Source organism: Lolium rigidum, chromosome 3, assembly GCF_022539505.1.
Source record: "Lolium rigidum isolate FL_2022 chromosome 3, APGP_CSIRO_Lrig_0.1, whole genome shotgun sequence".
Taxonomy (NCBI): domain Eukaryota; kingdom Viridiplantae; phylum Streptophyta; class Magnoliopsida; order Poales; family Poaceae; genus Lolium; species Lolium rigidum.
This window is the reverse complement of record NC_061510.1, coordinates 7,974,458-7,988,347: the sequence shown is the minus strand read 5'-3', so window position 1 is coordinate 7,988,347 and position 13,890 is coordinate 7,974,458. Positions and strand designations below refer to the sequence as shown.

The window sequence follows — 13,890 nt, the reverse complement described above, 5'->3', positions numbered from 1 at the left end:
ACGCCATCGTTTCCGCCAGCACTAGGCCGTGATGGCCCCAGAAATGGAAACCCTCCAAATCACTCACTTGTCTCCTTCCTTCCACTAGAGCCAGCTCACATGCGTGCATCTGTAGCGGCCAGCGAGCTAGCTACTAGCTCTTGCTAACCTTCACATGGCCGGAGAGTGATCGGTGCCGCGCGCGTCCAGTGAAATATCTCTCTACCTTGGAGCAAAACCCCGTCTTCCATCTCGACCTATAAATAGCAGCCCGAGCTCCCTTGCACTGCCACACCCACACAGAAACCGGGAGGCAGATCAGTGAGCTGATCAAAACCCCAGTACCTGAACACAGTAGCAAGCCGGAAAGGTCGTAGCCATGGCGAAGAAGGTGGCGGTGATCGCCGTTCTGCTGGCCATGAACCTGCTCTTCTTCACCTTCTCCGACGCGTGCGGGTACTGCCCCAGCCCGGGCGGAGGCGGCGGCAGTGGTGGAGGAGGAGGTGGTGGCGGTGGCGGAGGCGGGAGCGGCGGCGGCGGTGGAGGAAGCGGCGGCGGCGGAGGCGGGAGCGGCGGCGGCGGAGGCGGGAGCGGTGGTGGCGGAGGAGGTTCAGGAGGCGGCGGACGGGCCAAGTGCCCGATCGACGCGCTCAAGCTTGGGGTGTGCGCCAACGTGCTCAACGGCCTCATCAACCTGCAGCTGGGAACGCCGCCGAAGAAGCCGTGCTGCTCGCTCATCCAGGGCCTCGCCGACGTGGAGGCCGCCGTGTGCCTCTGCACCGCTCTCAAGGCCAACATCCTGGGCATCAACCTCAACGTGCCCATCGACCTCAGCCTCCTCGTCAACTACTGCGGCAAGAGCGTCCCCAGAGGCTTCCAGTGCCAATAGACATGCATCCATCATCCCTTCATTTCCATCAATCCTATACATGATCGATCGACGAGAGTGCATGGTATGGTACACACCAGCATGCACGATCTGTCGTGTATATTGTTATCACTTGTATGTGCGTCGGTGTGTGTGATCATGGATCGTTCTTAGGTCAGATACGGATGTGTTATCTCTCCTAGTCCTATATGATCGATCTCGTGTACGTTGCTACCTGTATCCTTTTCCTTTTCAAAGAGATGTTCCGTTTCGATAATTGTAATGCAGTGATTGATTGGCTTATATAATTCTATTACGTGTGAGTATAAACTCGGGTGATTAAGTAATATACTTACTATATCATCAACGCACCCCCTGGGCACTAGAATTGTGAAAATTGTCTGGAAAAAAACAGCTGAAAGATATAACATTCATGTATATATCATGGTACAAAACCTCACGTCGGAATTCGGTTAACAGAAATTGAGCTATGTATTGAAGTTTGTGGCATGTGTACTAAAGTTGGATCTAAAACTTCGTGGCATGGTATATACAAGTTATGTACGAGCATAGTTGATTTTTCTAAAATTAGTTTGAGCTATTTTTAATATTTAATTGGGAGCCTTGCTTATCTACGTTGCCAACTCAAATTGATAGTAAAATGGCCCATGTGTTACTGAGTAGTTGTTAGATGTATATATTTGTATATTGTAGTTTCCCCATATGTTAGGGGGCTTTCTGCATATGTGCACCTGTACATGTACTATATATTGTGGCCTTTGGCCCCCTGGTAATACAACAAGCATATTGCTCTAACATGGTATCAGAGCCAAAATTGATCCTCTAGTTCCCGGGCCGACGTTGATTGTTCGTCTCCGTCCGTCGCCCGTCCGTCGCCCATCCTCGATCTGGCCAAGTTGCTTCGCTCGATTCTTCTCCGCGCGGCTCGATCTCCGTCCGCCCCGAGCTTCCTCAGCAGGCCCTACAGCGCTCCTGCTGCTCCGCGCCCCGCCCCGCCCGCCCCGCCCGCTCTCTGGATTCACAGCGCCCGGGCTGCTCTTCCCCGCCCGACGCGGCACGCCCGACGCCCGACGCCGCCCAAGTTCTTCTCCGCCCGACGCCCGGGCTGTTCTTCTCCGCCCGACGCCCGACGCCTCCGTCCGCCCCCGCGCGGCGAGCGGCCCGATCCCGCCCCTGGCCGATCTCTGCCTGCCTGCTCCCGGCTTGATCCTCCGATCTCCCTGCTGATCTCCCTGGCTGCCGATCTTCCCTGGCTGCCGATCTCCCTGGCCCGTGCTAAGATCGATCTCCGCGTGGCCGTGCAGTTGACTTCCATCTGAGTAAAAAAAAGGGTACTGTCGTCGGCTGTTGTTACCCGATGTCTTCTTCCGCTGATCTCGCCTTATCTTTGGGCTTCTCTTCGGTACTTGGTATTTGTCCGCTGTCTCCGTGTATGACGGCTAGCCATTCTTCGTCGCCGTTTGCGGCCTCTTCATGCGGCTCTGCCCGTGCTTCGCCGACTTCGTCTACGTCGGCCCGCCGCTCTACATCGCCTTTTGCGGCCTCTTCATGTGGCTCTGCCCGCGCTTCGCCAACTTCGTCTACGTCGGCCCACCGCTCTACATTGACTTTCGCGGCCTCTTCACGTGGTTATGACCGCGCTTTGCCGACTCTGTCTTCATCGGCGTGTTGCTCTCCATCGCCCCCTTTGGTGGCCTCTGTGCGTGTGGGTGATAGCTCCTCGTCGGCACCTGATTCTACGCCGACCTCTCCAGTCGCGCCCCTCTCTGCGCATGAGATAGCGCAGCTTCACTGCCTGCTTGATGCTTGGGATTCCAGTTTACGTCAGCAGCCTCGCGGTTCGACTCTCCGCCCTCGTCCTCATTGCACCTACTGTGGCAAGGTTGGCCACACTTCCTCCACCTGCTGGACGCGAGATCCCGCTTACGTCGGCAGTTCCGGGATCGTCGGCAGCCTGGCTCTTCAGGATCTTCTGCAGTTGCACTCTCTGATCAGGACATTCTCAGGGGTCTTCGTGGTCTGCTCGCTCCTACAGACTCTTCCTCGCCGGGCGTTGTTGGTTCTGTGACTGGCTCTTCTGGCACTGCGCGACCACCACTTTACACACAGTCAGGTACGTCTCCGTGGTATCTGGATTCTGGAGCTTCCTTTCATATGACCTCTGAGTCTTCTATTCTGTCTGCTCTTCGGTCTCTTATTTCTTCTGTCCGTGTTGTCACGGTTGATGGTACCTCTATTCCTGTTTCTAGTAGAGGCACCTTTTCTACTCCCTCTTTCTCTGTCCCTGATGTTTCTCATGTTCCTCGTCTTCAGATGAACCTTTTCTCTGCTAGCCAGCTCACCGATTCTGGTTGTCGGGTCATTCTTGACGCTGAGTCTTGTGCGGTTCAGGATCGTCGCACACATGCCCTGGTTGGAGCTAGCCCTCGTAGCCGTCAGTCTCCGGGGCTTTGGGAGTTAGACTGGCTTCGTGTTCCTTCCGCTGCCACTCCATCTGCCAGTTCTCCTCCGGTTGTTGCCTCTGTCACCGGTTCTTTTCAGCAGTGGCATCATCGTCTTGGTCACCTTTGTGACTCTAGCCTGTCGTCTTTGGTTCATCGTGGCCTTCTGGGGTCTGTCTCTGGATATGGGTCGTTACACTATCAGGGTTGTAGGTTAGGCAAATAGATTCAGCTTCCCTATCCTACTAGTGTGTCTGTCTCTCAGCGACCGTTCGATTTAGTCCATTCAGATGTTTGGGGTCCGGCTCCCTTCGCTTCGAAAGGGGGCCATCGATACTATATCTTATTCATTGATGATTTTTCACGGTACACCTGGGTGTTTTTCATGCGCTCTCGCAGTGAGGTGCTCTCTATTTATCAGCGTTTTGCGGCATGGTCCGCACTCAGTATTCCTCACCCATTTGCGTGTTTCGTGCTGATTCTGCTGGTGAGTATATCTCCCAGCACCTTCGTGGTGTCCTTGCTGAGGAGGGCACCCTCGCTCAGTTTTCTTGTCCTGGCGCGCATGCTCAAAATGGCGTTGCCGAGCGTAAGCATCGTCATCTTCTTGAGACCACCCGTGCTATGATGATTGCTTCTTCTCTTCCGCCACATTTCTGGGCTGAGGCTGTCGCTACGTCAGCCCACCTCATTAACATTCAGCCTTCCGCTGCTCTACGAGGTGGCATTCCTCTCGAGCGTCTCTCCGGTGTTTCTCCGGACTACTCGACTCTCCGTTCATTTGGTTGCGTCTGCTATGTCCTCTCGCCTCCTCGCGAACGCACCAAGCCGACCGCTCGATCCGTTGAGTGTGTTTTTCTCGGATACAGTGATGAGCATAAGGGCTATCGCTATTGGGACCCCGTTGGTCGTCGGATGCGCATCTCTCGTGACGTCACGTTTGATGAGACGCGTCCCTTCTATCCTCGCCCCACCTCGGGTACTTACCCGGTGGATGATATATCTTTTTTTCTTTTTCCGGATGCACCCCCTGCTGTCCCCCCTCCCCTCCCTCCTACTTCTGATGCGCTCCCTTCGGCGCCATCCTCTCGTTCGTCTAGTCCACCTAGTACTCCTCGTTCTCCGGCTTCGGCTCCTTTCGATGTTGTCCCTTCCTCCTCTTCTTCTGATGACTTGTCTTCTGCAGATGAGCTTCCCCCTTCACGGCCTGTTCGTCAGCTTCGTGCTCCAGTTTGTTACTCTCCTAGTAAGTATGGTCTCTCTGTCGTTTCCGAGCCGACTTCTTATCGGGATGCCAAGCGTCATCCTGAATGGCAGCTTGCCATGGCTGAGGAGATCGTTGCGCTTGAGCGCACTGGCACTTGGGATCCTGTTTCTCCCCCTTCTGGTGTTCGTCCCATCACGTGTAAGTGGGTCTATAAAATTAAGACTCGCTATGATGGATCTCTTGAGCGCTATAAAGCGCGTCTTGTGGCTCGTGGTTTTCAGCAGGAGCACGGCCGTGACTATGATGAGACTTTTGCCCCTGTGGCTCATATGACTACTCGTGCGTACCCCTCTTGTTGTTGCTTACGTTCGCCGCTGGTCCGTCTCCCAGCTTGATGTTCGAATGCTTTTCTTAATGGCGAGTTGAGTGAGGAGGTTTACATGCAGCCTCCTCCGAGGGTATTCTGTTCCCGATGGGATGGTTTGTCGTCTTCGACGTTCTCTCTATGGTCTCAAACAGGCCCCTCGTGCCTGGTTTGAGCGCTTCGCCTCTGTGGTGATCGCTCGCTGGTTTCTCTCCTAGTCTTCATAATCCAGCACTTTTTGTTCACACTTCTCCTCGTGGACGTACTCTTCTTCTTCTCTATGTTGATGATATGATCATTATTGGTGATGATCCTGAGTATATTGCCTTCGTCAAGGCTCGTCTTCGCGATCAGTTTCTTATGACTGATCTTGGTCCTCTTCGCTATTTTCTTGGCATTGAGGTTTCCTCCACTTCTAATGGCTTTTCTATCTCTCGGGAAAAGTACATTCAGGATCTTCTTGCTCGTGCTGCTCTTGGGGATGAGCGCATAGTCGATACTCCTATGGAGCTTAATGTTAAGCTTCGTCCTACTGATGGTGATCCTCTTCCTGATCCCACCCGTTATCGCTATCTTGTTGGGAGTCTTGTTTATCTTGTTGTCACCCGTCCTGATATTTCTTATCTTGTTCATATTCTGAGTCAGTTTGTCTCAGCTCCCACCACCGTTCACTACAGTCATCTCCTCCGTGTTCTCCGTTATCTTCGTGGCAAGATTACTCGTCGCCTCTTCTTTCCTAGTTCCAGCTCTCTCCAGCTCCAGTGCTACTCGGATGCTACGTGGGCGAGTGATCCTACGGATCGTCGTTCACTTTCTGCTTACTGTGTGTTTCTTGGTGGTTTGCTTGTTGACGAGGGAACACCTCGGCAATGCCTACGTATTGTAGACTTGGGTTTCGGGAGAGAGCGACGATGGAGATTCCGGGAGCGAGATTAGGCACACGATGTACCCAGCTTCGGGTCCCCTTGGTGGAGGATCCCTACATGCTGCTAGCATTCCAGTATATGATCATAGATGTGTTTACAGGGTGCCGCCGTAGGCGGAACTATGCCGTCTATCTGCTATCTATCTGTTGGCCTATCTTTTCTCCTCTATTTCGGGTGCCCTGGCTGGCTTTATATATGCAACCAGCCTAGGGTTTTACAAGAGTCCTAGTCGACTACTTCTTCGGGTTGCCTTGTTGGGCCTTCTCCATATTGGGCCGAGCCGATCCAGGTATACCAATAATGGGTACCCGAAGGGTATACCCATGTCGATAGCCCCGAGTGTCTAGGGAAGTCGAAGACTTGCGTAGAGACTCTAAGCATAATCATCTCCGAAGTCGAAGAAAATATAAGGCGAGGTCCATGTCGTAGATCATGTGTAGCGTAGATGATGTCTCGAAATTATTTTTCTAACGGGTGCGCGGCAGCGCTCCCGATGGGAGTAGCCCCCGAGTCTATGGGCAAGTGCTTGCACTTGGGCATAGACTCAAGTTGTACTACTCGATGAAGAACTTAACTATATTTCTGGAGGACTTGATGAAATCCATGTGCTCCCGATGGGAGTAGGCTCCACTCGAGTCGTAGAATCGAGTTGAGTCTACAAACCTTGATTGTCATAGATATTGTCGAAGTTATTTTTCTATCGGGTGCGCGGCCAGCGCTCCCGATGGGAGTAGCCCCCGAGGCTACAGCCAAGTGTTTGCACTTGGGTGTAGGCTCAACTTGCTTTTAATCAACACCACAATTTTTCCTCTTTCTTGTGTCTTATCTGGAGGGTGAACAATACTCTCGATAAGAGTAGCCCCCGAGCCTATGGGCAGGTGCTTGCACCTGGGCATAGACTCAAGTTGTACTAGTCAATAACGAACTTAACCATATTTTTGGGCGCAACCCCTCTTTTTATCGACTCCAGGCCGTTGCTATTTATGTTGTTCAGGGATAATGGTAAATGGGGCTGGTTCATCTGACAGATCAGGTACCAGTTAACTGCTCTTGTGGCAATCCCGCAAGAACCTACTTCAAGACCACGTCCCTGGACATGATCTCGGGACCTGGCGTAATTCGTCACGTGCCGCTTAAGGACTTACCATGATCCGAATACCAGTAATGTTATCGGGTCCACAACGCGTCCGCCGGGATATTTCTTCACATCTGCTGATGTGGAAAAAAGTAGCAGAGCGCAGTCTTTGGCGATGTCACGCCACACAGGACGGATCCCGGGGTCTTACCTTCGCAGAATTTTGCGGCATTCAGAGATTATTCGTGACTTTGGCGCTCTGAGAATATTTTGTCAAGTGCCTTGTTCGGCTGATGCAATGACCTATTTTGCGGGTTCTTCTATTTTTCTCTCGGGCTTGATGAGACAGCCGAATATATTGGGTTCTTCTATATTATCGGGTACATCACCGATGCTCTTGCTCGGAACAATATGACGAGCCAATGGACCCGAAGATTTGTCCACCTTTTTTTTTTTTGGGTTCCTCCTTGATGAAAATTTCGTCGAGTTCCTCCTTGAAGAAAAATTTCTTCGGGTCCTCCTTGAGGACAATTCTTCGGGTCCTCCTTGAGGATAATTCTTCGGGTCCTCCTTGAGGACAATTATTCGGGTCCTCCCTAAGGATAATTCTTCGGGTCCTCCCTGAATAAGATTTCGTCGGGTTCTCTTTTGAAGATAATTTCGTCGGGTTCTCTCAAGATTTCGTCGGGTTCCTCCCTGAAAAAGATTTCGTCAGGTTCTCTTTTGATTTCGTCGGGTTCCTCCCTGACGAAGATTTTGTCGGTTTCATCCTTGAAGACAATTTTGTCGGGTTCATCCTTGAAGACTTTTTTGTAGGCGCAATTATTCTTTCTGTCGACCTGAGATGTAAAGTGAAGAAGTATGGCGCAGCCCTCGAGTGTCGGGTGCGGCGAAAGTAAACGATAATCAACTTTGTGCAAAATAAAAGAACACTTAGCTTATTGGACACGATGGAGTCGACGCGCGATGAAGTCTTCGATTGCAAAGAAGAAGTCGAGCCGAAGTAGAAACTCCCAAATAGCAAAAATAGATGCCGCCATATTGTTGTTGAAGAAATAGCCGAGCCCCTGAGCACTGCTGGGGTGATGTCATGATTGTTGCTTAGACGCCATGTCACAGTTATTACTCGCGGCAAAGTCGTTGTCAAGCCCCGAGTGTTAGCCGTGATGTCGGAAGAAGTTGACGGAATCGCAGCGTCATGTAAGGTGAAGCCATTTAGGATGAAGCCATTGATAATAATATAATATGAATCCAACAATTAAATATGAAGCATATATTGAAGATGAATCCGCCGATATCATAGAGGATGAATCCATTGAACCGAAGAATCTAGTAATAACCATAGAAAGTGAATCCGCTAATATCATAGAGGATGAATCCATTGAACCGAAGAATCCAGTAGTAACCATAGAAAGTAAATCCGCTGATATCATAGAGGATGAATCCTTTGAGCCGAAGAAAATAATTCCAGCAATAACCATAGAAGATGAATCCATTGACCCGGAAACGCATCGGGTAATATTGTATAAGAGTGAACCAATAATAACCCGAAGAAGATAAATCCAGTAAGCCGAAGAAAATAAATCCACTGAGCCGAGGAAGATGAATGCACTAGGCCAAAGAAAATAAATTCACTAAGCCGAAGAAAATAAATCCACTGAGTTGGGGAAGATATATCCACAAGCCAAATAAGATAGTCCACTAAGCCGAATAAAATAAATTCACCGAGTAATTGAGTATATTTATGATAATGATGTAATGACGCATCCCCGGGTATTCGGTTGTGGCGAAAGTAAATAATAATTAATTCTTGGGAGATGAAAACTTAGCTTTATCGGCCGCTATGGAGCCTGACGTGGAAGAAGATCGTATGGCGAACACAATCAAAGTAGCGGATGCAATCAATACATTAATCGAAGTGGATCGACGAGTCCGCGACAGATGAATCCGCGACGGACGAGCCCCCGAGTTTAACGAACCCGCGATGATGAATAGGGTCATCGAAGGGAAATAGTCGAAGGGAAGTAGCCAACCTGTAGTTATATTGAAGTGCGCAAAAAAAAACTGCACGCAAATAACTGCACGCGCCAAAAACTATTTTGCCAAAATAAATTAGACAAAGATTAATGAACTGGAAATATAGCACCTGATAGTTTTTGCGTCGGATGGTGAGACCGCGATGACAACTTGATCGGCTCGGTGACGAAAATTTTTAGTGGCGAATTTTCGACCGCAGCGAAGATGCCTCGAGTTGCCCGGGCAGCCGACTGATCTGAGATGATTCGTGTACAATTTGTACAAACCCGTTTTCTGATATACATGCACGGACGAGAATTACTCTCATGTACAGCAGCTCGCTATTTCCTCTTTTACGTAGACTTTGATTCTATCTTGTTTAAAACTTGATCCAATCTGTCACGCAACCTTCACCTTTCCTTCTTCTATTTGTTTATTCCTATTACTGATTCACGTCAGGATGTCAGGACGAAGATCGCTCATGCCTAGTGAAATGCCGAGAAGCTGATGTAGTTTCGTATCATGTGCAAAACATCGCCTTGAAACTTGATCCGGATGATGAGCTTTGTACATTATGTCCAAGGACCAATATGTGGTACTCGACAGAATATGGGTACTAGCTTGACAGGTTGGCAGATTTATGTAGCTTTCGATCCGTCGTGTTGCTCTTGATCCGTGATGAAGCAGATGAACCGGTCAGATCTGATATTCGAGTGGCTCTGTTGTCACGCCTCTCAGACGCGAACCTTGATGATGTTGACGAACGAAGAGGGATCCCGCCCGAATAACAAAATCCAGTCGTCACTATTTCCCACAGACGGCGCCAATTGACGAGGGAACACCTCGGCAATGCCTACGTATTGTAGACCTGGGTTTCGGGAGAGAGCGACGATGGAGATTCCGGGAGCGAGATTAGGCACACGACGTACCCAGCTTCGGGTCCCCTCGGTGGAGGATCCATACGTGCTGCTAGCAATCCAGTATATGATCATAGATGTGTTTACAGGGTGCCGCCGTAGGCGGAAATATGCCGTCTATCTGCTATCTATCTGTTGGCCTATCTGTTCTCCTCTATTTCGGGTGCCCTGGCTGGCTTTATATATGCAACCAGCCTAGGGTTTTACAAGAGTCCTAGTCGACTACTTCTTCGGGTTGCCTTGTTGGGCCTTCTCCATATTGGGCCGAGCCGATCCAGGTATACCAATAATGGGTACCCGAAGGGTATACCCATGTCACTTGTTGCTTGGAAGACGAAGAAACAGGTAGCGGTTTCCCGTTCGAGTGTTGAGGCTGAGTTGCGGGTTATGGCTTTGTTGATTGCTGAGGTGACCTGGTTACGGTGGTTGCTTGCGGATTTTGGGGTCTCTGTTACGACACCCACTCCCCTTTTGTCTGACAGTACATGTGCTATCAGTATTGCACGTGATCCGGTCAAGCATGAGCTGACCAAGCATATTGGTGTTGCTACTTTTTATACACGTGCTCAGGTGCAGGATGAGGTTGTTGCGGTTCATTATGTGCCTTCAGATTTGCAGTTGGCGGATTTTCTTTACAAAGGCACAAACTCGAGCGCAGCATGACTTCTTACTCCCAAACTCAGTGTTGTGGATCCACCATGAGTTTACGGGGGGTGTTAGATGTATATATTTGTATATTGTAGTTTCCCCATATGTTAGGGGGCTTTCTGCATATGTACACATGTATATGTACTATATATTGTGGTCTTTGGCCCCCTGGTAATACAATAAGCATATTTCTAATAGTAGTAACCGATGGAACAATAGTTATGCTGATCCATGAGCAGGCACCTCTTACAGTTGCACGGATGCGATTGGCACTGTGCTTCCTTTTTTTTCGAAAAGGAGATTTTTTCCAGCCTCTGCATCGTGATGATGCACACGATCTTTATTAATAGATTCAAAACAAACAGTAGTCATCGAAAAGGGCACTGTGCTTCCTATTCAGCATTTTAGCTTTAGCCCAAACCTAGCGGAATCCGTAGTTTGAGATCAGTGTCGTGTCTCATTGGGACCGAGCGATCCACACGTACAGTGCTACGTGCCCTTCAGACACTGGTATGCCAGCTTGCATGCATTTCGTGTGCTTAATAATTACGCCTTCCGAAAATAATAAGGCATATAAATTTTGGCAAAATTAAACCCGGCTAAGTATGATCAAATATTTATGGAAAAAACATCAACATGCACAATATTAGGAAAATATGTTTTATGGATATTGATTTTGTATTCTAATGTTCATATTATTTTGTATAAACTTAGTCGTAATTTAGAAGACGTTGACTTTTGACTAAACTTATAGGCCTTATATTTTCCAAACAGGCAGAAGGAGACATGCCGGTATTAAATAGAATTAAAATGTAAAACATGATATACTTGCATCTACCATTGATCAAGACATGGCCCTCTTTCGGTTTAGACATGCTAACATTTTTCCTTCAAACCCTGATATTATTTGTTGTAATTATTTGAAGAGACATCACAACAATCGAGCTCCAAGGCACTTCTCACCATGAACTATCTCACGAGTTATCCACCATATATACTGGTAGGCCATGAGTATCAATTCCATCACATCGTCACCTTGTTGATTTACAAATGGATCTTCAAGAACTGCGCTTTTAGCTCGGTGGACTTGAATTGTATTCTCTATCATCTCCGCCAGTCCTAGCTTCCTCCAAACTTCCAGTGCATGATCACACGCAAAGAGAGTATGTCATCTTCACGGTGAATCTCGCATTGTGGACGATGGCTAGAAACTGGAACATGCCTATGTGCAAGAATTCCATTAGAGGGGAGAGTGCCATGAAGAGATTTCCATGTGAATTTTTCCATAAGTTATAGCACCCTTTATTTATACTTGATTGCCCACCAGCATATAGATTTCTTTCCCTATTATCAAACCGATGTTTCCATTCATTGTGATAGGACAATAAATAGAGAATTCATTGTCACACCAAAAAATCATCTGTATTGTTTGGTGATAGTTGTGTAGAAAGGATCCTGTTGACATCAATAGTAAAAAAGTTTTCTCTTATAATATCTTCATCACAAGCTCAAATAATTGGATTAATCAACTTTTTTGCTATAAGATCGAGTATCATGTTTCCTCTTGCCGTAATCCCCATATGGAGCTATTTGGTATCCATGGATCATCAGAGATGATTCTGACAGATTTGTTGTTGCATGCAATGAACCGATGCATTTTGCAATTGACGCAAATACACGAAGCAATCACGAATTCACGATACGGTTGGTACCTACCGAGCCGCGCTGCACTACTCTCAGTACCGGAGATACGTAGATATGGTGTACACTAGCGCCGGTCGGGCCTGGTTAGGGTAAGAGCGAGAGTGAGAGGCAGCTAGCTAGGCAGGACACGAGTCGGTGTATGCGCAGCCCGTGAAGTCCCGGGCATGGTGGATGACACCACGACGTATGCCACAGAGGTCAAAGGAAGACGTGTCGTAATACCATCTCTAGGAAATGCCCACTACATTACAGCTGCTGCTTTCTCCAACCTCCGTTTCATTTTACTCATTTCATTAATTTCGTGGCCACGCATGCATTGGAGAAGATATGGGCGTGTCTGCTTGCGACTGTGATTTGTTTGTAGCTTGTGCCGACCGACCGGAATTTGTATGCGTTCTTGAAATTGGTAGAGAGCGGACTATGGCATGGGCAAAGGAGGCCGCTGGATAAATCCACAACTACGGAAAAAACAGGCGCCGTCGTGCAGCCTTTCTTTGCCGTGTGTTCCCGTACGATAAAGATTTCTTTGCCATGCGCACAGATAAAAACGCACGGTAAAGATCTTAGCCACGGCAAAGATAGACACGAGCACACGGTAAAGACGGAAGAGGTCGCATGACAAAGAAAGGTGCACGGCAATGGCCCAACACACCACACGGCAAAGATTCGGTGCACGGCAAAGGTGTTGGGCATTGCCGTGCCTCACCCCTTGTCGTGCGCGCATGTGGGTTGCACGGTAAAGCAGCTTTTGCCTAGTGTTTTTTTCCAAACGCATGGGAAAGAAGCCTTTGCCTAGTGTAAACGCACGGCAAAGATTTAAAAATTGGATTTCTTCTCATCTCAAAAGGCGTGGTGTGATATAGTTATCAACAAACGAACACTTAGGCCAGTGGCAAGTTTGCACGCTTTCCCTACTCTATGTCCTAGGTTCATTTCCTAGACCAGCCAGTTTGAGGCTTTTTTTTAGATAAAATATGTTTGGCACACGGCAAAGAAACGACCTTTACCGCGCGGCGTCGCACGGCATTTTCCGTGCAACGTTGGCGAGTCGTACGGCAAAGAAGCCTTTGTCGCCAATGGTATTACCGTGCGGCGTCGCACGGCAAAGACTTTGCCATGCATATAGGGTCCTTTACCGTGCAAATAATTGGACGGCAAAGTCTTATTTTCCCGTAGTGCACATAGGCTTAGAAAAACTATGCTACCATTATAATTTTCTACCGCACACAAGATCTGAAGTATCCATTTGGTGAATTCCGCCTACCTGTTTCTTCATTGCCTCTACATGGGTTTCTCCTTTTTTTTCTTCTTTCTCTAAAAAATAAATAATAGTACCTCGTATCCATATTAAGTGTCACTTATTAGTACAACTTAGTTACTCCTCTGTTTTTATTTATTTCATGTTTTGGGTTTAGTCAAATTCACATATTAGTGTTTTACCAAGAAAATAAGAAAAAACTCAATATCCATAATATGAAATACATATAATATGAAACTATTATTTATGACGATTTTAATAAATAGATTTTGCAGAAATACTTTTGTACACCCACGTATGGGTGTGGATATTTCCACCACCGTCCATTTATTTCTTGAGATTCGTGCCCACCATGGTAGATGGAAAGATTCATTTCTCTCTCCTATTTTTATCCGAATCTTAAAGCACAATGGATGGTGACGGAAACAACCACACCCATGCGTGGGTGTACAAAATCCAGACTTTG

The 13,890-nt window shown here is 48.2% G+C and overlaps 1 protein-coding gene across 1 annotated transcript; it reads left to right on the top strand.

Moving 5' to 3' along the window:
* The first annotated feature begins 285 nt into the window (after nt 1–285).
* Nucleotides 286–1,124, top strand: LOC124694339 (pEARLI1-like lipid transfer protein 1). The gene has a single exon (XM_047227335.1). It carries the CDS (start codon nt 359–361, stop codon nt 866–868), a length of 510 nt encoding a protein of 169 aa, XP_047083291.1. The 5' UTR covers nt 286–358; the 3' UTR covers nt 869–1,124.
* The last annotated feature ends 12,766 nt before the right edge of the window (nt 1,125–13,890 follow it).